Source organism: Heteronotia binoei, chromosome 1 (assembly GCF_032191835.1).
Source record: "Heteronotia binoei isolate CCM8104 ecotype False Entrance Well chromosome 1, APGP_CSIRO_Hbin_v1, whole genome shotgun sequence".
NCBI lineage: Eukaryota > Metazoa > Chordata > Lepidosauria > Squamata > Gekkonidae > Heteronotia > Heteronotia binoei.
In genome coordinates, this window is record NC_083223.1 from 207,226,737 (window position 1) to 207,250,024 (window position 23,288).

Genomic DNA, 23,288 nt, shown 5'->3' on the forward strand with positions numbered 1-23,288 from the left:
TCCGCACTGTTTCATTTTGCAACAAGAAGTTATAATGTGATGGAACACACCCACAATGTCCTAAGCAAGGGCATGAATCAGCTCTCCACCAGAAGTCAGCTGAGTTCTCCCCCTCCCAGTTCTCCCTTATGCTAGCCCTTAGCTTTGTGCTGAGGAGACCACAATAGACCTGTCCGTTAATCTAAGCAAGAGGTCTAGTACAGGTGTAGCACTGTTTTGTTAACCATAGCTCAGAGACAGGAGCAGATCATGGGCTCTCTTACTCCTCCACTCTTCAGAACAATGGCACACTCCCTTTGCTTCCTGTTGCTAAGCATGGCTTCACATTATTGGTGCACCAACTGAAATCATGATTTGATTATAATCCAGGGCTGAAATTATGAAGTGGGTTTTCAGATCACCCATTTGAGTGAACCTCATTTGCAAGGGAAAAGATTTTCAGCAGCACACATCTAATACGAAACCACAGTTAATACTGGAATGGGAAGTGGGCTGGAGATTGGCCCGGTGAGAGAAAGGAGAAGAGAAGCGTGCAAAAGAACAGTTCTTCATCATGTTTAAGCGGTCCCTGATGTTACATCAGCATTAAGCTACAGGAATCCAGTGGCCTGCTCTCCCCCAAACTACTGAGCAGACTATTCCTGTTATAGAGTGGACTTCCTTTGATAGCTGTGTTCTCAAGATATGTTTCCTCAGCTAAGGAGTTATCCCTTCATTTATTTCTATTTGACCGTAACCCATACAAAGGGCCAGTTATCCAAACGCATTAGCCATCACTTCATGCAGGATGTCTGATCTTAATATAAGATGACAAGACATCATTGTTTTGGAGTATCAATCCCTTTGAACATATTATTTAAAAAATGCAGGCATATAAACAGACGAAGAAAAGTACATTCTAAAGGGAAGCTCATAGATACTGACATTATTTGTAAGAATGGTCAATGCACATGATTTGACTATTGTTACAATGTTCATCTGTACAAAACATTGATCTCTGTTTCTTCGGGATGATCCAGAGCTTCACCATGCACATCAAATTCAAATGCACATGTAGAAGTCCCCATTTTTTCTACAATGGAGAATATCCCACAAACACAGTGGGGAATCCCCATTGCATGTGCAGAGCACTCCCTAACTTAGAAAAGATAATGGGGCAGCACTTGAATGCGCAGAGCTCCATATGAAGATGAGCGCTCACATGTGCAAGTCAGAGCCACTGGATTGTTCCAATTGTGCTTAAAGACAGTAAGCGGTGGAGATTAAAAGTTTGTGACAAATTATTTTATAAACCAGCAATAAAAAAGAAAAGCATAGTCATTTCATTTTTTTCAGTGGACAATTAACAGTTTGCTGTATTCCTAACAAAGTTGTCAGTGCTTTTAATAAGACACTTGCATATAATACACCTTCAGTTCTTTCATACACATGCACATAAGAATAAGGCGGAATGGGTGGGTCAGAGATGGTGCAGTAAAGCCTCTGCTATCAGAAAAACTGGGAACACAGTACAAATCTGTTACAAAATTAAAATACTGTCAGTTTTGCATATCTATTGTAAAGATTCTTGAGGTAATACTGATGCTTCAAAAACAAAAAACTCCCACAACCTCTAGACTGCTTTTTTATTGCTGAATGTCACATTAATACTGGACTTGAGACACAGTCTGTTAACTATATCTCTCATATTGAATGCCCCTGAAATGAATAGGACTTTTGCAAATTCCATTAATTTCTAATGGGATTTCCACAAGGGAAGTTCCCTTCATAGTGTGCCATGGACTTGCAACCTGCTGCCCCCCAGCACCTTTTGAACAATACCAAGGAATATACTTTCATTGTCGCCATTCCTAAATCCTACAGACATCATCACACAATGCTCTAAGCCAATGAAAAACAGCCAATATAGAAACAATTATTCCAACCCAAACCCAAACAAAACCAAGCTACGCCACATTACCATCCCTTTTAACTGGATAGAGATTAATAACATTATCAGAGGTGAAGAGAATTTTGAATTTCCCTTTTTCTTGATTCCACTTCATGGATTTAAAAAGCAATAATAATAATAATACCATCATAAAATTCTAGGATTCCTAGTTCCTAAGGGGGGAACGTAAATAAAATCCTTATGTCCATCATAAATAGTTGCAACCCCTTCCCTCCCCCATCATGTCCACAGGTCACAGGGTAAAGTGCGGTAAGAAGCACCCTGGAAGCCATCTTATTTGGCCTCTGTTTCTGTCAGATGCGTAGCTGGTAGCCTACTTCATTCAGTGTAGAGAAGTCACCCACCTTCTTATCCATTACAGCTGGCCTACAATCAGGAAGAGAAAAGAATGCAAAAGGTTAAAGCTGAAAGTTAAATCATTTCTCAGAATTAAGCTACTGTCAACAATGAGCTAAAGCTGTATATCTGTTGTTTCTTGCGGGGGCCATCAGCTGCAGCCACAACTGCTGGTTAATTTGGTCCCAAGGTAAGGTCGGATTAATTGCTGCCCTCATCCTAAACGTTTTATCATACTGTAACCAGGCAGTCCCCGCAAAATCTGAGTAAGCTCTATATATGATATCACAGTATTGAAAAAGTGGGGCTGCCTTACATGGCTGCGCCCTGGCAATAACTCCTGTGTATATGTGGGGAGTTAAACACCCCACAAAATGCACAACCACCAGAAAAAAGGGGGGGTATCCCCTAAGGCTCCTTCCTAGCCCCTTCCAAGGGCCGCTGCCCTCTGCCCGCCACTCAGCACCCTTATTAACCACCCCTGGTCCCCACAGCTTCAAACCGCCTTGACCACACAGTCCCTATCACCCCACGGGTCCGCTGCTGCCGCTGCACACCAACCTGGCCTTTCTTCCCATGCTCTCGGCTGTGGACACTCGTAAAGCCTCTGTCCACTCTGATTAAATGTGCTGTTTTTTGGCAAAGCACGTGCCTGGTGTTTGTAATGGTGTGGCGGACGCCCTGTCTCGTCGACAGATGGAGCGTTTTCGCCAACTGGCCCCGGAGGCAGATCCATGGCCGGAGCGGATGCCCCAGGACCTGTGGCAGCTTGGCAGGCTGAAGCCGGTAGGGCGATTATGTTAGCTTTGGCCCCGAGTACACAAAAAGCCTATGAGTGTGCTGCTCGACAGTTTAAGGAGTTTAGACATTTGGCTGAATTGGGGGATAGGTGACAGCCCATTCCACTGTTACATTTGATGCAGTTTTGTGTGCATCTGAAAGATAAGGGCTTAACAGTTAAGTCTATTCGGGGGCAGTTGGCCACCTTAGCTTTTATTAGCAAGGCGCAGGGTTTTCCGGTAGCGATTGGGGATTTTAGAGTTAAAAAGATGTTGGAAGGCTGGTCACATGAGCGGGGGGCGCGGGCGGATTCCCGGCAACCCATCTTGCCATCCATACTTCGTGGGTTGGGTAGTGTATGGCCTGAGGTGTGTAGTTCTAGCTATGAGATTGCACTGTTTCATGCAGCGGAACTGACTGAATTTTTTGGTACATTATGGGTATGTGAACTGGTCAAGCTGTCTAGGAATGATCAGTCTGATGGGGCGTTGCAGCATAATGACATTAAATTTGTGGGGGGAGACGTGGTGCTGAATGTACGGCGGTCCAAAATGGATCAGCGGTGTAAGAGCACCAAGATCGTTTTAGGGCCCTGTGAAGAGGCAGGTTTGTGCCCTGTGCAAGCGTTGCAGCACTACGTGGCAGTAAGGGGGAGCGCCCAGGGTCCACTTTTTTGCCACAAGGGCGGGGCTCCCCTCACGAAGTATCAGTTTTGGGTGGTTATGGCTCGGGCCTTGGACAAGTTGGGTTTAGCTGGGTTTAAGTTTGGCATTCATTCGTTTCGGATTGGGGTCGCGTCCACTGCAGCAGCAATGGGTTACGCGAGGCTGGCCATCCAAAAGGTGGGTCGATGGCGTTCAGCAGCTTTTCACACCTATGTACGCCCATTGGTGCTTCCATGAGGGTGATCGGGGTGGCTGTCGTGTGTTATATGTTTAAAGTTCAGTTGTGTGTGACTGTTTTCTCATTCCAGGTGTTGTGTCTCGCCAGGAGAAGATGCGGATACTCATCTGCAGGCACAGCTTTATTTTCTGGGCAGCCCACTATGCAAGGAGATCACCAGTCGGCAGCCAGTTGGGGCTGAGCGAATGGGCTGTAGTTGAATGGCAGGGGCGACGGGGATTAAGGTGGCCAGGGCTCCTGCCATTGTTGTTTTCTGGCAGGGCCGGCCCCCCGTCTCACATTCTAGTCATTCACCTGGGTGGGAATGACTTGGGGCTGATGAAGGGGAAGGCCCTTTCATTACAGGCGGTGGCAGACCTTCGGGTTATCATGCGGAGGTGGCCCGGAGTCTGCCTGATTTGGTCCACCATCCTATCAAGAAGAGTCTGGCGAGCCGCCTGGGACCCGGCTGGGGTCGAGCGGGCTCGACAAAAGATGAATCGGGCCCTGCGGAAGGCCTTGGAAGGAGGTCTGGGTACCTTTCTCCCTCACCCGGGAATTAGGGTGGATATGGGAGAGCTATACCAGCCAGATGGAGTTCATCTATCGGACGTGGGTAATCGGGCCTTCTTAAATGACATTCGGCAAGCGTTTTGGACAGCTTTAGGCCACCCGGTGGGGCGCTAATGCCTAAGCAAAGGCTTGGCATTGGCGGTGGCAGAAGGAGCAAGGGGTTTATACCTTGCAGGTGAGCACCCAGGCATCTGCACCTGTTAGTGCAGTCGATGCGCATGAGCAGCAGATGGGCTTTACGGCTCAATGCTGTATAATGCAGATCGTAGTCATGCCTCCCCCTGGACTCGCCTCCTTCTGGGTATTGGGGCGGAGTTTTGGGGGAGGGTAGTTTTCGCCTGGCTGGCCTAGCATTAGCCATAGTCTCATGGCTCGTGCTGGGGGCAGGATGGCTCGCCCCCTTTCGTTGGACTTGGAAGGGTCGGAGGAAGACCCCAGGGCTTGTTCAGCTGCAGGTTGCCCTTGCCGTGTTAGTTTTATTAATAAAGTGGCCCGTTTCCCAATATCTTGTGTCAGCCTCTTTATTTCAACTGGGGGGGGGGGGGGCAAATGCAGAACTTTACATTTATCCCTGTTAAAATTCATTTTATTGGTTTTAGTCCAGTTTTCCAGCCTGTCAAGATCATCCTGTATCCTGTTTCTGTCTTCTACTGTATTTGAAACCCCTCCCAATTTAGTATCATCTGCAAATTTCATAAGCATTCCCTCTATTCCTTCATCCAAATCATTTATAAAGTTGTTGAACAAAACAGGTCCCAGGACAGATCCTTGAGGTACTTCACTAGTCACTTCTCTCCAAGAGGATGAGAAATTATTCACAAGCACTTCATGTGAGGATTTTTTAGGAAGCCTACTCAAGAGACCAACTTCTCTGTTTGGCTGCCAGCCTGCAGGTCCCAACAGGGAATCTCCCATTTTTGAGGGCTCCTCTCCACCATGGACCGACTGGCTGATGCAGGAAACCCTTTCCCTAAGCAGTGATATTCTGATGCAACGTCACCCAGAAGTGGCATCATCATGTCAGGGACGAAACACAGGGGACACTCTGATTGTTGGGCAAACTCTATGGTTTAAGCCAGGGCTTTTTTTGGAGAAAAAGCACAGCAGGAACTTATTTGCATATTAGGCCATACCCCCTGACACCAAGTCAGCCAGAACTGTGTTCCTCTGCATTCCTGCTCAAAAAAAGCCCTGGTTTAAGCCCAGTTGAACCCAGTTTCCCACAGTATGGATTGACTGATGTTTTAATGCAAATGTGATGATATTATGCAGTAACTGGAATTCTGTATTTGAAATCTTCTGCCTTATATTCATGGCTATATGAGATGCATGTCACTAATATGAGATGCATTTCACTATATGAGATACATGTCACTAGGGAGGGACGATGGCTCAGTGGTAGAGCATCTGCTTGGTAAGCAGAAGGTCCCAGGTTCAATCCCCAGCATCTCCAAAAAAGGGTCCAGGCAAAGAGGTGTGAAAAACCTCAGCTTGAGACCCTGGAGAGTTGCTGCCAGTCTGAGTAGACAGTACTGACTTTGATGGACCGAGGGTCTGATTCAGTATAAGGCAGCTTCATATGTTCATATGTTCATAATAGCATATTTTTGTATTGAGCACACTTTGTGAATATAGATTTAGTAATATATTACATAGTGGGTTCAGAGGCTTTTTGCACATCTTTTACACTGTAGCTCTATGTTTAGACACCTATAATATATACAGGCAAATCCACTGCTTGTGATCTCCATGGTGAGACTGAACATCAATACAACATACATGAGGCAAAGGAGATCCTTCAGCAGCCTATGATGGGGCAGGGAGTGAAGGGCTCATTCACAGGACTTACTTCTTGTTACCAGCACACAGAACTGTCCCTATTTTTCATCTGTGAAGTGCTGTAGGGTAGCTGCCAGCCAAATTACAATTAAAGGAAAAACAATCCCAAACATACTTTCTATGTTAGATCTGAACAAAACCATCATAAGTACTCACAGCACATGATTTGCAAAACTTCGGATACATGAAGATAATTCATTTTTAAAGTGACATTTTTCAGGCAGTTGCAACTGTGGACTGTTGTTACTTCCAGTTCTCAAGACTAATGACACATTTTTTTTTGCTGAGTTTCTTAACCATGGAATCAGGAAGTCACATTTCAGTGTGAGAAAAAACTGAATCAAACCATTATTTTCCCCCAAAACTAGAAATATATGATTTTTTGTATATGTATGTATGTGTGTGTACACACACACCAAATCGGATCACAAATTTAGAGAAAAAGTTCCACAGGTACATTTGTCTGTCAGGTACATTTATACGTCATTAAATGTTACACTCTACTGTGACGTCCCCACCGTACAACACTGCTTGGGAGAATTGGGTGGAGAAATGTGGGTTTATTACTGGTTTAGACAACAATTGCTGTCCATTGCTGGCATCTGTTCCAAGTTTCCTAACAGCCATAATTGTTCCAAATGCTTTGCCTGTCATCACTCAAGAGACAGACCACCTCTATAGGCCCATAAGCAGAGCTATGGTCTTCCTGGGCCCATGACCAGAGACAAGAAATGGGTTGTTCTGCCATACTTTGCTGATCTGTTGCATATCCTGTAGCATGTCACAGGCGAAAACAGGAACACTGTTATGTACTTTTAAAAACTTCTGGTTCTACAAGATGTGAGCAACCCCACATGTTGTCAGGGTTCTTACCACCTGCTCGTAACATCCTACTAATATACTCCACAGCTGCCTACTCTGCACTAAATTAAAAGAGAAGAAAATAATTTAGGGGAGGGGATGTAAAGATATACCAGACAAATATAATTGACCTGTAGCAAGTTATCAACAGTTCACAAGAAAACTGATGTGAAAATGGCAGTCTACACTCTATATGTAGTGTGTTACTGTTCATACTCATGGATTTATTTTCATGTGCACTAAAAACAAGCTATAGATACACTCATTCTGATAGCACAGAAACCTAAGGAATGGAATTCTAGCAATAAACACAACTTCTAAAAGGCATCCTCCTAAATCCCACTCCCCAAACAGAAACAGTGATTCGTCTGACAAGCATCAGAAAATAAAGGCAGTCTGTGGTAAATTTGAAAAGATGAAGTGTATGATGTCATGGAATATGAAGTAATAATGTTTATCCCAAGTAGTAATGAACTGGATCAAGCATTCTAAACTGGTTACCAAACCTGTACCAGCCTAAGCAAGAAGCAAATCAGATAACTTCAGTTATAGGTAAACCCAAACTGGAATGAATTAAAACATTTAAAGTATATGTCCCTGCAGGAAATAAAACTTCCAAGCACCCTTTGTTTACTGCTTCCTTAGGCACACAGAGAGAACAAAAGCATAGTACATGACTACAGAATGGTATAGTTATAACAAGAATGTACAAAGAGCCAGCATTCTCTTTCCTGTACTGATCCATAAAGCCCACCACTAGGACAGATGCCTACATCTCCTCCTGAATTAAACTCTGTTGATCTTAATGGTGCTACTGGAGTCAAACTTTGTTCTATTGCTTCAGACAAACATGGCTACTCCACCTGAATCCAGTGGAGGGATCCTTTAGGCATCCAACACTAATAGCCATTGATGGGCTGATCCACCACGAGTGGCAAATATTTCTATATCATTGGAATATTCAGTTGAACACCACACATTATCTCGACCAACCTTACAACAATCCTGTAAGCAGTGTCAGTGACTGGCATTAGTTTCTGCCACTGGCTACTGCCATGAGTTTCTGGTGTGAAAATGACAGTCTAAGGTCTATGCAGTGTGTTACTGTTCACACTCATGAATTTATTTATGCAAGCATCCCTGCTTTCGCCTGTGACATGCTAGAGGCATTTCCATCATCAGAAGAGGGCAAAGAGCGATTCCAACAAATTTCCCTTCGCCACTGCAGATCCTCACCCTGACCCTTCTGTTGTCCCTGAAGGTCTGCTAACCTAGAGGAACAAAATTTCAAGGGCTGCAGGAGGAGGGGGAAGCACAGAAGCACCACTCCATGAGTGGATCTTGTTGAGTACCAGCCAATATTATTAACGCCATACAGAAGGGGGAGGCTGAGCTGTAGCTGCTTGCTTAAGGTTATCAAACTATTCATATTTAATTCAGGACTTCCTGATTTATAGCAATGCTACAATAGCTCAGCTACTGATGATCTATACAATACTTGTATTTATGATAAGTTTGCTCCACACTAATTTATACAGCTTTCCAGACAGGATAATCAAGGTGTTATTGTTGTAAAGTGTAAATTGCTCTGAGCTTATTCCATCTCTCCTGACACCATTTTCAGACATGTTGTATAATGAGGAACATTTCAGGGTATATCTGTATTTGTGACATTTTGGGTGTTAGTTAGGGCTGCCAACCTCCAGGTGGGAATAACAAAAAAAGGAAGGAAAGATTGTGAAAAGTAGCTGAGTACTAGAAAGCCTAAGGCTGTCACAATCCAGTTACTAATAAGTCCTCAGTACTGTGAAAACTTTCCAAGATATCTCAATAGATTTATATATATGCAATAGAATTTGTCACAATACAAAATCCCGATTTCACATACAAATCCAAACATCACTAAAGTCCAATATCACATAAGCACAGTCCAACTTTTGTTAACCTCCAAAGCCCCTCATCTTCACACAGTCTCGGAGAATGCCAATGTAGTGAAGACACATCACCAAAAATTTCAAATGAAGACACAAAAGTGATCCTTAGATATAACAAAGATCATAATTCTATGTTCACAACAAAGCAGACCATATCTTATCTCTGTTTAGCATTCATCCCTGTTAGCTTTAGCTGTCAAATCAAGACACCTTTATTTCAGACAGCATTTGGGATTGATTTATTTACTTTTGATTTATTTGTTTAATTGAGCAAATTGAAATGATTAAATTGATTCTAACCAGATTAATTGAATATACTGAAATGATTAAACTGATTCTAATAATCTTGTTTCCTTTTTTCTGCAGGTGGTTTTTGTTTGGTGTGTTATCTTTCTCGCCCACATTATGGGTGCAAGTTCTTTCTGAACATTGTACTTAAGAAGGAGAAGCAAAGGAAATGAAGTCACTTGCCATATGCTTTGCTACACTACATTTATATCACAGTTCACAAGAAACCGCTTCGGCGGGGGAGGGCGGGATATAATAATAATTTTATTATTATTATTATTAGTATTATTATTATTATTATTATTATCATCATCATCATCATCATCATCAAGCCCAAGTGCATTTTGGCAGGAAAGATTGGTAGGAAAGTTTAAGACAATGCCTTCTCAGAAGAGATAGGTTTTAAGAATGAAGCTTACTTTCCATCACAGCCTGATTATTTATCTAAGGCTACAAATTTAAAAAGACCTATATATATATTTATCCAAACACTGCTGCTTCCCATTCCAGACTGCCTATTCCCCCAGCCTGAAGCTGCTCACGCCTAACAGGTTTCAGATCAGATATTCTGAGTAACTAGTCAGACCAGATACACTCTAAAACCAGCTTGGGTTGACAGCTGCAATGCTGCAACTCAATGGAACTGCATTTGTCAGAATCTGCTGGCAATACTATTCTGTCTTTAGAGAAGACTTCTGAGCATGTGCAGAAAAACCTGATTTTTATTACTGAGGATCAAGCTGCACTTTATTTCAACCATGTGAAAATGGTTGAGCACTGACCACAGGTAGCCTCATGAAATCCCACTGACTTCAGTGAGTTTTAAGAAGCTTACCTGTACACAGGACTCAGCGCTTGACATGCACATGGGATTAATTTTGATTTGCTTGCCACTATCTAATAAGGGTCTTTAAAAGAAAATAGGGGGGGGGAAGCTGGGGACTGTGCAGCTGGTGTTTGCTCAACAGTTGGCACTCAAGAGGCCTGCTCAGCTGACACTGGTATGTCAAGCAGAGACCTCCCCCATGAACACTTGTACCACCCTAGCAACTGTGGAAACAGCCACAGAAACAAGAAGATTAAAATATCTCCTGAGGCAGGAAAGAGCATCAGTGGAGGCCTGCAGCCTCTGATAACTATAATTATCCAGACACCAAATGAAGGCAGGAACTCCCACTAAGGGGCCTGCAAGAATGCTGTGATGCAGCTATAGGACAGATTCCTAGGCAAAACAGAAGCCTGCTCTTAATTCAGCAGCTGCTATGAGCACTGAAGTATATTTAGAAGGGGTGGACTGATGACACACTTCGCTTCTAAAGGACAACTAATGAACCCCTGATATGGGAAGGAGGGAAGATCCCCTCCATGGGGATAGATGTACAATGTAGTTGGCATGCATACTGTGGACATTTCCGCTCTTTTGCATAGTATGTTACGAGCTGGTTTCTTGTTTTCATTTTGTTTTAAACTGATGTGAACTTGCTGCTAGTGCATTCAGTACTATGTGTAGATATAGAGCTATAAATGGGAACTTGTGGAATACATCTCATTTCCCTCTCCCCTGCCATTTCTTCTTTCCCTTTCTTAAAAGCCCTGATAGACTTCTCCTTTTCCTGCCTTCTACTTTCCTTCCCATCTATGAGCCAACATATCTTTATCTCTTCCCCAGCTTCAGTGGTTTTTTCTTTTAACTTGCCTACACCTGGCAAACTCTCCTTGGGAAAACAATGGCAAAGTTGTGTAGTGCTTGTTGCCAGGGCAGGCCCAGTTGTACAGTGAGGAACCTTCAAGGACTTTCAAGGGGCACCCCATTTCCCCCATCTCAACTTTCCTCCACATGGCAACCCCCATATCCTCACCCTTCCTTCTCAGCCACCCACCAACTTAACTGTTATCTGTCCCTGCAACTATAGCTATATAAATTTATAATTTATTTACTCCATTTATACTCTACCCTTCTTCAAAATGGGGACCCTAAGTAGCTTACATCATTCTCCTCTCCTCCATATTATCCTCAGAACCCTGTGAGCAGGAGGAGAGAAGCAAACGAGAGAGGAAGAGGCAGTCTGCCTGCACCTGCTCCACCAACCCAAAGGGGAGGAGGGAAGGAGAGAAGAAGAGGCAGCCTGTGTAACCAGTTGGCCAGGCACTGCCTCCCTCATCGCATGTGTGGCTCAGCCAGGCAGCCTGGATACTTCCTTCATCTCATGTGAGACATTGCTATGCTGACTCCATTGCTTTATGTGGGGTCCGGCCAATCCCAAGAGCCTCCCTTCCTCCCTCCTCTCGTGTAAAGCTCAGATCCTCCCACTGTGCCTTTCCTCATGTGGATAGGCTTCCCAATCCCCAGGTCCAGTGGGGGATTCCCCAGTTTTACAGGCTTCCCCCTGCCCCCAGTCAGCTGGCCAGCAGGAGAAGCTCCTCCTCCACAGCAACCCTATACATCTAAATCTTGGGCAGGACCTGCAAACGGGTCCAGTTTTAAAATGTGTGTGTGCCTTTAAATTGGAGCAGGAAGTACTTCATGGGGAAGGGTTAGCAACAGCAGACCTCTGAGAGTGCAGCCCCTCTGTTTGTTTTGCTTTCCTTTCAGACAAGTGAGCGTGTGTGTGTAAAAGAGCAGCGTAGCCCCTGTACTTTCCGGACCTCCTTGTGGAGGCACCAGAGACTCCTGCTTTGTTCTACTGCTTCAGACCAACATGGCTACCCACTTGCACCAGAGACAGTTAAGAAAGAGAGAGAAAACGGGGGGGGGAGGGGAGGGAACTCTATTATTCCCTATGGAGACTTCTTCTCATAGGAAATAATGGAGAATTGATCCGTGGGTATCTGGGGCTCTGGGGGGGCTATTTTTTGAGGTTGAGGCACCAGATTTGCAGCATAGCATCCAGTACCTCTCCCCAAAATACCCTCCAAGTTTCAAAAAGATTGGACCAGGGGGTCCAATTCTATGAGCCCCAAAAGAAGGTGCCCCTATCCTTCATTATTTCCTATGGAGGGAAGGGATTTAAAAAATGTGTGGTCCCTTTAAATGTGATGGCCAGAACTCCCTTGAAGTTCAATTTTGCTTGTCATACCCTTGCTCCTGGCTCCGCCCCTAATGTCTCCTGGCTCCACTCCCAAAGTCCCCAGATATTTCTTGAATTGGACTTGGCAACCCTACATGTGGAGTTGAGAATGGCCAGGTACCACCATCACCTCAGCTAAGCCAGGAAGAGCAACACTGTCTGCTTCAGCTTCTTGGGGCTCAGGCAGGGCAAATACCACCCTCTGTAAAGTTGGCAGGTCTTACCTGGCAACCTGCAGGGGATAGCATGTGGGGTGTGATAACATCACCCAGAAGTGACGTTAGCGTGCTGGGCATGTTGCAGGGGGACACTCTAGCATTTGGGAAACAACTCTATGGTCATCAGTGAGTCCTTTTTCAAAGGCCCAAACAGTTTTGAATGGGGTCCTGTTCCTTCTTTCTGCCTTTTACTGACAGAAAGTGGCCTAGCAAGGCCAATGAGGGCACTGTTTTAAAGGCTCAGGCCCTCCTTTTATCAAGTTGGATTAGGGTTGCCAGCTCCAGGTTGAGAAACTACTGAAGATTTGGGAGATGGAGCCTGGAGAGGACAGGAACCTCAGTGAGGTACAATGCCCTATAGAGTCCACCCTCCAAAGCATTCCTGTTTTCCAGAGAAACTGATCTCTGTAGTTTGGAGATGAGCTGTAATTCCCAGGGATCCCCAGTTCCCATCTGGAGGCTGGCATCCACCCACACATTGTTTTATTTTTGCTTTGTTTGTTAAAAGATCTGTCTTGGCACTTCATGGGTCCAGTCTCCAGATTTAAATATCCTCAGATTTTGTCAAGTTTGCTGTTAGAATTGACAATGCTGATGATTGTACATACACAAGAAAGCATACAAGCAGGTGGGCATATGTTTCAAATCTTTTTTTTTTAAATCTACTTCCCCCTCCTTTTTTTTCCTGTCAAAAATGGTAAGAGAACCATAGTCTCTTGCTGACCCTAATATGTAGCTGGTGCATACAATTCGGTTTGGTGAGTCAGGCTCTATGCAGACCTGGGTTCTGAGAAGGTGCCAAGGCTTCTGATACTATTTTAGCATAAAGGCTTAGTAGCCCTGTAACATAAAATACAATAACTGAGTGCCTTTGAACATGCACAGAGTGCTTTTTCCTCACAACTGTTTAACCGTGACCAGTCCCCAGACATCTGGGACTATGATAATACTTTCAAGTCCAAGGGATAAGGTGCTTGATATTTCCCAGTTTAGAATGCTAGTAGCTATTTCTAATTTACTCTTTCCAAACCTCTGGATATTCTCACTAAGAAAAGCTGTGATGCCACTTGATACCTGAAGATTCCAGTCAGTTCAATAGGATCCAGGTGTCTCCTAAAAAGATCAATAAAGCAAAATCTGCTGTGGGATATATTACATTACTTCATACCCATGTGTGCTTTAATATAATGTCCAATACTTAAGCCACTTCTGATGTATTTCCATTTAGATATGCAGATAAATAAAGTGATAGTTTAGTACATCATGCTTTCAGGCTCTTTGTATTCTGGAAACACTGTCCACATTGACATTTCTGCTGAGGAAGTCTGAACCATCTGTCAGGGCACCCCTGCATGCTGTGAAGAATTTTGTGGGATGCTTGGTGCAAACTCAATGCATACTGGGTCCTGGGCCAGTTAGTTAGGTCTCGCCATCACTTTGCCTAAACTGAGATTGTGCCTTAGAAGAACACAGTCTCTAGCAGTTGTGGATTTCAGAGGAAGGTTCATAGGGAAGGGGAGGCACACTGTCAGGGAAAGCTTTTTCCACCCTTATTAATCTTCTCTGTGGCAAACCCTGTTAAGCTTCCAAAGGACCCCAGGAATGCACAAAATATGGTTTGAAAAATTTGAAGCCCAATAAAGAGTTTCTCGTAATTCCTAGAACAACATGATGGCACTTTAGGGTTTTCCCTGGAAATGGCATCACATCACACACAACAATCATGATTTTATTTTTATCTTACAACCACAGGTTGCCAGCGGAAGGTTTGCCTTGCCATAGAGAGAGACTTGGCAACCCTAATTCTGACCCAGATCTCAGCACAATAATACTCACGATTTGTCTCTTCTGCACGCTCGTCTCTGAGGGCTGGCTTGTCTCCTTCGAGGTGATAGGGACTTCCCTCGTGATCGCTGCTTGACTGGAGAATGGGCACTTGCGGGTTTCAAAATCTGGAAGGAAAGGAAATAAACTAAGAAAAAAATCCTTCATAATGTTATTTTTCCCCTCCAAATGATAAATATTGTTGTTGTTCAGTCGCACAGTTGAGTCCAGCTCTTTGCAACCTCATGGACCAAGTCACGCCAGGCCCTCCTGTCTTCCACCATCCTCCAAAGTCTGCTCAAATTCATGCTAGTTACATCAGTAACACTGTCCAGCCATTACATCTTTTGCCGTCCCCTTCTTCTTTTGCCTTCTGTCTTTCCCAACATTAGGGAGTTGTGCACTCACTCCAGTGAGTGCTCCTTTCTCATTTGGTGGCCAAAGTATTCAGCTTCAGCTTCAGCATCTGACCTTCCAGGGAACAATCAGGGTTGATTTCTCTTAGGACTGACTGATTGGATCTTCTTGCAGTCCAAGATATCTCTCTTAGTATTAATTAAAATAAATTCTGAAATTCTTTTATTTCATAAACTGCATATTGATTTAATATAATTAAAGGCTTGATTATCTGCTTGTGATTGATTTTCCTGGTAAAGGACCATTTGTGAAATTTTGGCTACATCTGTTACTTTTAAAAAAATAATAATCAATTGAGTGTTGTAAGAACAGTTCAAAATTAACAGACATTTCTGTGCTTATTAGGAAATGGTTTATTTATCTTCCCAAAGACCCCAATCTAGAAAATTTAGGGCAAAGTTAAGAATGTGCAAAGAAATAACAAAATATTCTTCTATTTCCAGGAGCGTTTCCAGATCTCTCCCACCCCCAGCAACCTGTGGGGAGCAAGGGGAGTCACCAGTGGCATGGAAGGCTCAGGCCAGCAATGCAAAAATGTCGCTGGTAACATGGTGATGTCATTTCTGGACAGTGTTCTCTCTAAACTGAGTTAGCATGAGCTAACGCACAGATTTTCAGCCTCCAGCTCACACATTTTTGTGTTAGCTCAGGAAAAATGGCCCCAGAGCAAACTAATTTATGCAGTAGCTCACAATTTTAATGCCAGTATCTCACAACTTTAATACCAGTGGCTCACGAAGTAGAATTTTTGCTCACAAATCTCTGAAGCTTAGAGGGAACATTGCTTCTGGAGTGCACCGTAAGCAACATCAGCACATTGCCAGTGACAACAGGGGTACTCTGGTATCTGAGCAAAAAACTGTGGTAAAACCACAGCTTTACTCAAGCACCAGAGTATTCCCCATGTAGCTGGTGATGTGCTGATGTCACCTCTGGGAGTACAGGGAGTAATGTCAGTGTGTCAGGATGCTGCTGGTGTCTCTCCCATTTTTCACTCCATTTTAACCCCCCTCCTGGTCAATCAGCTGATTAATGGTAGAGGGGTGGCGCTGGGGGCAATGAACACCCCCCCCCGCCCACAAAGGGGCTGGTAGCCCTAAGCTATGTTTTTGGATCCAGCGCTTCCTGAGTCCTTGATATAAAAGAGCATCTGTCTGCACTGATTGAAAAGCAGCTTGCTATATCATAGTGCTATAAAGCTGTCATAAAGAATATTGCAGGAGAATACAGTAAGAGGAAACAGCATCAGTTGGTCTCTGCACCTATACAGTGTGTAGTAGCCTCATTTCAATGAAGTTTCCTCAGATTTAAAGGACTAAGAGTCAGAGGGTTTAATATTACTACATTTTCCCTGACTGGTGCTGTCCAAGAACAGTGGAGTCTTATGTAGAATTGTAAATTCCAACTGGCAATCAGCCAGGAGGATTTGTGGGGTGGGGAGAAGCACACCAATGTCATGGAATGTGCAATGTCACTTCTGGGGGTGGAGGGGGGGCAGATATGATGTCATGAGATTCTGTGGGACACTGCCCAAAATTCTATGGGGGAAATCACCAGCCTCCTTGTCTTATAGAATTTTTGCAATGTTTGCTATATTTACAAATAGAACAGAAATAAAGGCAAAGAGCCATTCCTACCAAACAGCAGATCCACTACCTTATAGAAGATGCAGAGAGAGTGATTCTGCACCTTCAAGGTGGCTTCAGCCTATTCACAGATCAGTCACCTGCTCTGTCTGTTCCAAGCTCATACCTGTAGTTTCTTCACACACATACATGCACACACACTTGCCCCCCTCCTCCCAGCTGGGGTAGCTTTCCTGAAACTCTGTCAAGCCACTGGGGGAAGACCACCTCCTAACAAGAATCTGATTCTGTTGTCAAAGGCCCTCATTCCTTTAGGCCAAACCCATTCTCATAAATTAGAGAGCAGCAGCAACAACCTCCTTATACCATATACTTTAATTAATACGGTTCCCAAGGCATAGTCCCAGCAGACTGTACACAGTAATTCCCAGGGACATCAATGTTCTAATAGCATGATCCCTACGCATATTTGCTTGAAAATAAATCCCACTGAGTTCAATAATGGGACTTGCTTTCTAGTAAATGCACCAGTAAATTGGAGCACAAGGGACAGCTGGGAAGAGCTGAGCAGAAGTATTTCCATTCAGGACTGTGGTGGGAGATGATCACTTAGAGTTGTTTCATCATTTTAAAGCTCCCCATTTTAGCCCTGAAAGCCCTAGAAGGAGTGGAAAGGAAAGGTCCCCTGTGCAAGCACCAGTCGTTTCCAATTCTGGGGTGATATTGCTTTCACATTTTCATGGCAGACTTTTTATGGGGTGATTTGCCATTGCCTTCTCTAGTCATCTACACTTTCCTCCCAGTAAGCTGGATACTCATTTTACCAACCTCAAAAGGATGGAAGGCTGAGTCAACCTGGAGCCAGCTACCGCTTGGATCGAACTCAGGTCGTTAGCAGAGCTTAGGAATGCAGTACTGCAGCTTTAACACTCTGCGCCACAGGGCACCTCCTAGAAGGAGTAGGTCAGTATTATTACCATATTGCAGATGGGGGACTGTGGCTGAGAGAGAGTGGCTTGCCTAAGCCCACCTAGTAAGTTTGTGGTTGAGATGAGATTTGATTCAGCAGCCTTTTTGATCCCAGCTGATGCTGTTAGATGTAGAGTATCTGTGGAAGCCACATGCAGAGAACTTTAGTGTATATTATAGAGAATTATGCTATAGAACTCCCAGTGATGATAACAGTACTTCGATAGATCCACATAGAAGAAGGCAGTCATGGGGATACTGTGTTCTCAAACTGTTAGGCTTTAACAATCACAACCAACAATTTGAACTGGCCCTTAAAACAAAGTAGAGTTCTTTGGGAATTACAACTGATCTCAAGACTATATTGATCCGTTTTCCTGATGGAAAGGGAAGCTTTAGAGGGTGGACTCTACGCCATCACATCCCTGCTGAGTTCCCCCATCCCCAACTCCACTCTCCCCAAGTACCATCCCGAAATCTCTAGGAACTTCCCAAGCTGGGCCTGTCAACCCTAAAACTAACTGGCAACCAAGGTAAAGGAAACTAAGTGGGAGTATTGAAGTTGTGAACAGCACCATGAAATGTATTTTATGTATTTTATGTATTTAATTGTTGTTTCATTGTTTTAAGCTGTATTCTTGAATTGTTTTAAACTGATTGTTAGCTGCCCTGAGTCCACTTGTGGAGAGGGTGGGATAGAAAATTTTATTATTATTATTATTATTATTATTATTATTATTATTATTATTATTATTATTATTATTATTATTATTATTATGTTCCTGGCAACCTTACCCTACCAGCAAACTGGAAGCTGCATTTTGAACAGCTGCAGTTTCCACACACTTTTCAAAGACCACACTATAGCAGCCAAGTCTGGCTGAGGCCAATATTAGATAGCACTGCAAACACAATGCAGGGACCAAAACAACCACCACCATCCAGCACCAGCACCACTGACATGATTAAAAATGGCACCAGAGCACAGATCTCCTGGTGGATTGTTCCCATCATGTGAATAAACGCAATCTCCAACCCATCCACCAGGGATTCATTATGCTTTCTCAGAGATTTTTCTTGCAGCTCAGCATATGACAGCAGCAGGCTGGGAAATTAAGCCATCCTCAGCTAAAAGAACCCAAGGGGAAAGAGATGAAAATTAGGAAGACTGATATTTAAAATATACAGTCTGCATTCTTGATAGGTCTGATGCTCCAAGGATCAGAGAGCTGTTAATATAGATCAAAAGCAGAACTGAGACCACATGTCTAGGGAATATGCTATACCAGATGCTCAGTGTTAGATGAAGAGTATCTGTGGAAGCCACATGTAGAGAACTTTAGTGTATATTAGAGAATTATGAGATAACTATGCTTGCAAATGGAGCTGAATTTCAACACATCCATCTATACATAGTCATATAATTGTCAAGAGCCCGTCACAGGGTCTAACTACCATGGTTTGCCAGAAAGGGGTTTTTCCCACATGTACCATCAAGGAAAAGAGGGGAGTCTTAAAATAATATATATGTTACAGTTCTGTACAGTAATAAAAACCGTTTCACATAACCTTCTGGGGAGGGGCACTAAGTAAATATGTAAGGCAACACAAAAATTATCCCCTAGAAATTTGGTGCCAGAGGCTCAAGCCTCCAAGACTTAATACAATTCCTAGGAACAGGGAGAGTTTTTGCAGTGTTTCATTTCTTTTTTCATGGATCATTCAGGTCTTCACTGGCTCCAAGGCAATTATTTAAAATGCCTATAAATCACATTGGCCTCCTCAGGAGTAAACATTCTATCAAGCCAGGACTACTTGCATCTTCCAGATGTTCAATCCAGCTCAAGTACACACAGCCTTTATTTATAACATTTACATCATGCATCTCCATATAATTGCCTGAGGTAGAACTAATGTAAAGGATTATTCACATTCTTCTGAGTTCTTATCTCTGAAGCTGACTTGTTTTCCTCTGCCACTGAGTACCAGGTGCAAGACCTCTGTATCTAGGATGTAGTTTTGATGATGCTGTTCTTGACTTAGGGTTGCCAGGTCTTACCTGGCTGCCAGTGGGGGATGGTTCTCACATGTGCAAAGTGTGCACTGCATGATTATATCATCCAGAAGCGATGTTATCGCACATTGTGTGGGGGACACTCTAGCATTTGGATAAAAACCAGGGCTGCCAACCCCCCGGTCTTGGCCGGGAATCCCCCACCCAGGAGGTTTCCAACCCGCCGATCCACATTGGGCTGTTGGGGGGAACTTCCCCCTACATCGCTAGTGCGATGACATCACCTGGAAGTGATATCATCAAAATGGTGGCACCTCGTGGGGGCTGCTCTAGGCGTTTCCGGGAAAACTCTATGGTTTTCCCGGACGCTCTAGCCATTTGGGAGGGGAAACTCTATGGTACAATAGGTACCCACTATGAGAAGCTGGGAACTTGACAACCCTAGTGAAAACTCTATGGATTGTACTTTTCACCTCAGCCAGGCTTGGCTGCTATAATGTGTGAAAACTGCAGCTGTTCAGAATGCAGCTAGCAATTAGGATATAAGATGTTTAGTTTTAGCTATGTATCTCATCTGAAGTTCTGGCTAGCTTCACTCTGTGTGTATATATTCAAGGCCCAGCAGATTGAAATTAGTCTGCTATTTCTGTAAATTTGATGCTTTATTAAAATATCCTTGTAAGCAAACTTGGATCTTGCATACAGTTTCCTTGGGATTTCTGCAACTTCAGAGCTTTTGGCCAGGGCTCCAAACAATATGGCAATAGAAAAAGGCAAATTTAGCAGTCACAGTTTCAAGTCTGCTTTCTAAAAACTGATTATGACTCTTTGGCAAACTGTAATTCCTTGAATGCCATCAGCCAAACCACACGGGAAGCTGCTTCACCCAAATATCTCCCCAAGAAATGAAGCAATTATGCAGTTGCGTAAGTAGCCACCATGCTGGTCAGTGTATATGTGAATTGGGCCTTTGTTTATCCCATCATCTGCAGGTATTACAGAAATTGCACATACCTTCATTCTCATATCCCTGGCATATTTCTCCAATTCCTTCCTGATCTCCGACCGCATCATCTTTGACACGTTGAGCACCAACTGTTTCCATTCAATGGGCTGAAAACTGTGTGGCTCATGTGGGACATACAATCCAATTTTTACTTTTTTTACTGAGTGCAAGTGCTTTTTATAGGAGTCTTCGAATTCAAAGATGAGGTCACTCAGAGTTCGGTAGATCAAAGGCTTGTCCATCAGTTCAGACCGTCTGCTCATGCCCAGTGATCCGTATCGGCCATTGCAATAAATTCCAAGCACCACATGATGAAAATTGTTCCCTGAGAAGTGGGATTTAAAGCTGATGGGGAATCGTTCCACAGAAGGTTGCCCGTTGGTTAAATATCTTGAATGACTGATGTCAAGGTAACAACAACAAAAAATGTGTCAATCAAGGGAAACAGATTATGGCCATTTGGATCCTTCCTGTGTCAAAATATACTAGACCGGCCTTGACCTTCTCCTGAAAAAAAGAATCAAGACTACTCACACATTTAAACTTCCCTCTTCCTCCATTAAATTTATTTTTCTGCCATTTTTATATTCTTCAGAATTAAAGAATGAAGCAGGTAAAGATCACACTGTTTCTATGAAGCAAAAATATTTTTATTTGGATCTGCTTTTTTCCCCCAGAATCCCAAACCATCAAGATAACTTAAGCTGTGTAAGGAATCTCTTCCCACCCACAGTGTGTGGCTAATTAATTCATAGCTGAAGGTCCAGGCCATTATGAAACACAGTGCTCAGTCTCATTCAGAATCCAGATTAGCAGTTCAGACATTTCCACCTCTACAGCCTCAAATTCCTTCACAGAAGGAAAACAACAGGACACATATAATCAAAATAGCATGGAACCCACCTGTGAGAAATTTGCCTTCTATTCTCACACAAATATGAGTTGCTATTCTTTTTGCTTTCCTCAAGTGCCAGACAGCTGTGGAGAAACTTAAATACTTTTCAACAGCCTGGTGCTCAGAACTATATTTTTGTGAGCACAGAGCACCAATTGCTTTAGATATACGCCAGTTTGGTGCCACAAAGTACCATTTCAGTATTAGTTTCTTATTGTTTATTTGTAGTAAATGTAGTGAGTATTAGTTTCTTATTGTTTATTTGTAGTGAATTTTTCCCAGCCTCATTTGCTTCTATTCACATCTTTAAGAGGAGCAGAGATAGGGTTGACAGGTCCAACTCAGAAAATATCTGGTGACTTTGGAGGTGGAGCCAGGTGACTTTGATGGTGAAGCCAGCAGCAAGGTTGTAACAAACATAATTGAACACTGAAAGGAGTTCTGGCCATCACATTGAAATGGACTGTGTTATTTTTAAATGCCTACCTTCCATGGAAAATAATGGGGGGTGGGGGCACCTTCTTTTGGTGCTCATAAAATTGAGAGGCACCAGATGATATCCTGAAAATTAAGCAACGTCACCCCAGAGTTGGAAACAACTGGTGCTTGTACAGGGGACTACCTTTACCTTTTTTTTTAACTTAAAAAAACGGGGGGGGGGGGCAGATATCCATGGATTGATTCTTCATTATACCCTATGATCCCTATGGAGGGTTCAGTAGACATCCCCCCATTCTGATAACCCTGAAGCAGGGGGAGGGACTCCAAACAAGGGGGTCCCCTGAGGGACCCTAGCTGTAGGCAACCATGGGACTAACAGGATAACCCACAACTGTACACACACCTCTCTATATCTGACATCTATAAATCAGAAACAAAAGCATCCCAGTATTGGGTTCAAAGTTTCTACATACAATTACTTATTACTAATATTATTACTATTATTACTTATTACCACCTGTAAACAGCAGTGATACCTGTGTAAGTCAACTGTTAATGGAGTCTATCTAGAGAATTTAGTGATCTTAAAATTAAAGTGTCTGTATTGAAGTTGCTAGGTGGGAACTGCAGTGCTCTTGGGTGGTTATGCTAGGGATGAAATAAATGTAGAACTAAGAATCAAAAATACCTTTCAACGCCAATAGTATTTTTAACTTTGTGTAATACTCTCTAGACCTGCTATGCTTTTGTTAACATCTATCAAAACTTTCAGATATTATACTGATCTGTTATAATTGCTCCTTTCATTACAAATGCATTTAACTCTGTATGAAGTCTAGCAGCTCTTTGTTAACTCCACATACCTGTTCCCCCACAAACAAACAGGGGTTTCCTCTTCCCTTTTGTGCTATTGTGTGGAGGATGCAGAGATTTCCTATTCCTCCTTCACCAAACAGCGACTGGTAGCCACTCACTAAAAGAAACATTCCCGAGAATGATGCTCTAGTTCCCAGATAAACTCAAGCCCTGTCAGTTTTCAGTTAAGCCCTTCCAAGAAGAAACAGGACAGATGAGAGACAAGAACAGGGCTTCTTTTTTATCTCACTGGTACCCCCAAGTCGCCATCTTTTCTTCCCTCCATCCTAAATCCTAGATAATATGACTGACTCCTAAGTTTAAAAAAAAAGTTTGTGCCCCTATGCTGTAATTAGGGGGCTGTACCCTTTTAAGAATGAGAACTGGATGCAGCAGAAAAAAGGTTACTCAGTGCTTTCTTGATTGTTTGCTTGTTTTTTTAAAAAATTGCCAGTACTCATATGTAAATTTGTGCCAATTTCCACCATTTCAGAACTTGGGAGAACTTTCCAAAAAGGTGCCAGGGCAAAGTACCAGTGAGTGCTATCACA

At 43.3% G+C, this 23,288-nt stretch overlaps 1 protein-coding gene across 3 annotated transcripts in view; it reads right to left on the minus strand.

Annotated features, from left to right (window-relative positions):
• Positions 1-222: 222 nt before the first annotated feature.
• VASH2 (vasohibin 2) overlaps positions 223-23,288 on the minus strand; it is an 81,350-nt gene continuing 58,284 nt past the window's right edge. Inside the window, exons 6-9 of one of the 3 annotated variants that reach the window (XM_060247169.1) lie at positions 20,555-20,936; positions 14,567-14,682; positions 13,805-13,843; positions 223-2,317 (exon numbers count right to left, since the gene is read on the minus strand). In XM_060247169.1, coding sequence (XP_060103152.1) covers positions 2,245-2,317; positions 13,805-13,843; positions 14,567-14,682; positions 20,555-20,936 — 610 coding nt within the window. In that variant the 3' untranslated portion in view covers positions 223-2,244. Of the gene's footprint in view, positions 2,318-13,804; positions 13,844-14,562; positions 14,683-20,554; positions 20,937-23,288 lie in introns of those variants that run through there. The other 2 variants (XM_060247177.1, XM_060247185.1) reach the window with 2 other exon arrangements.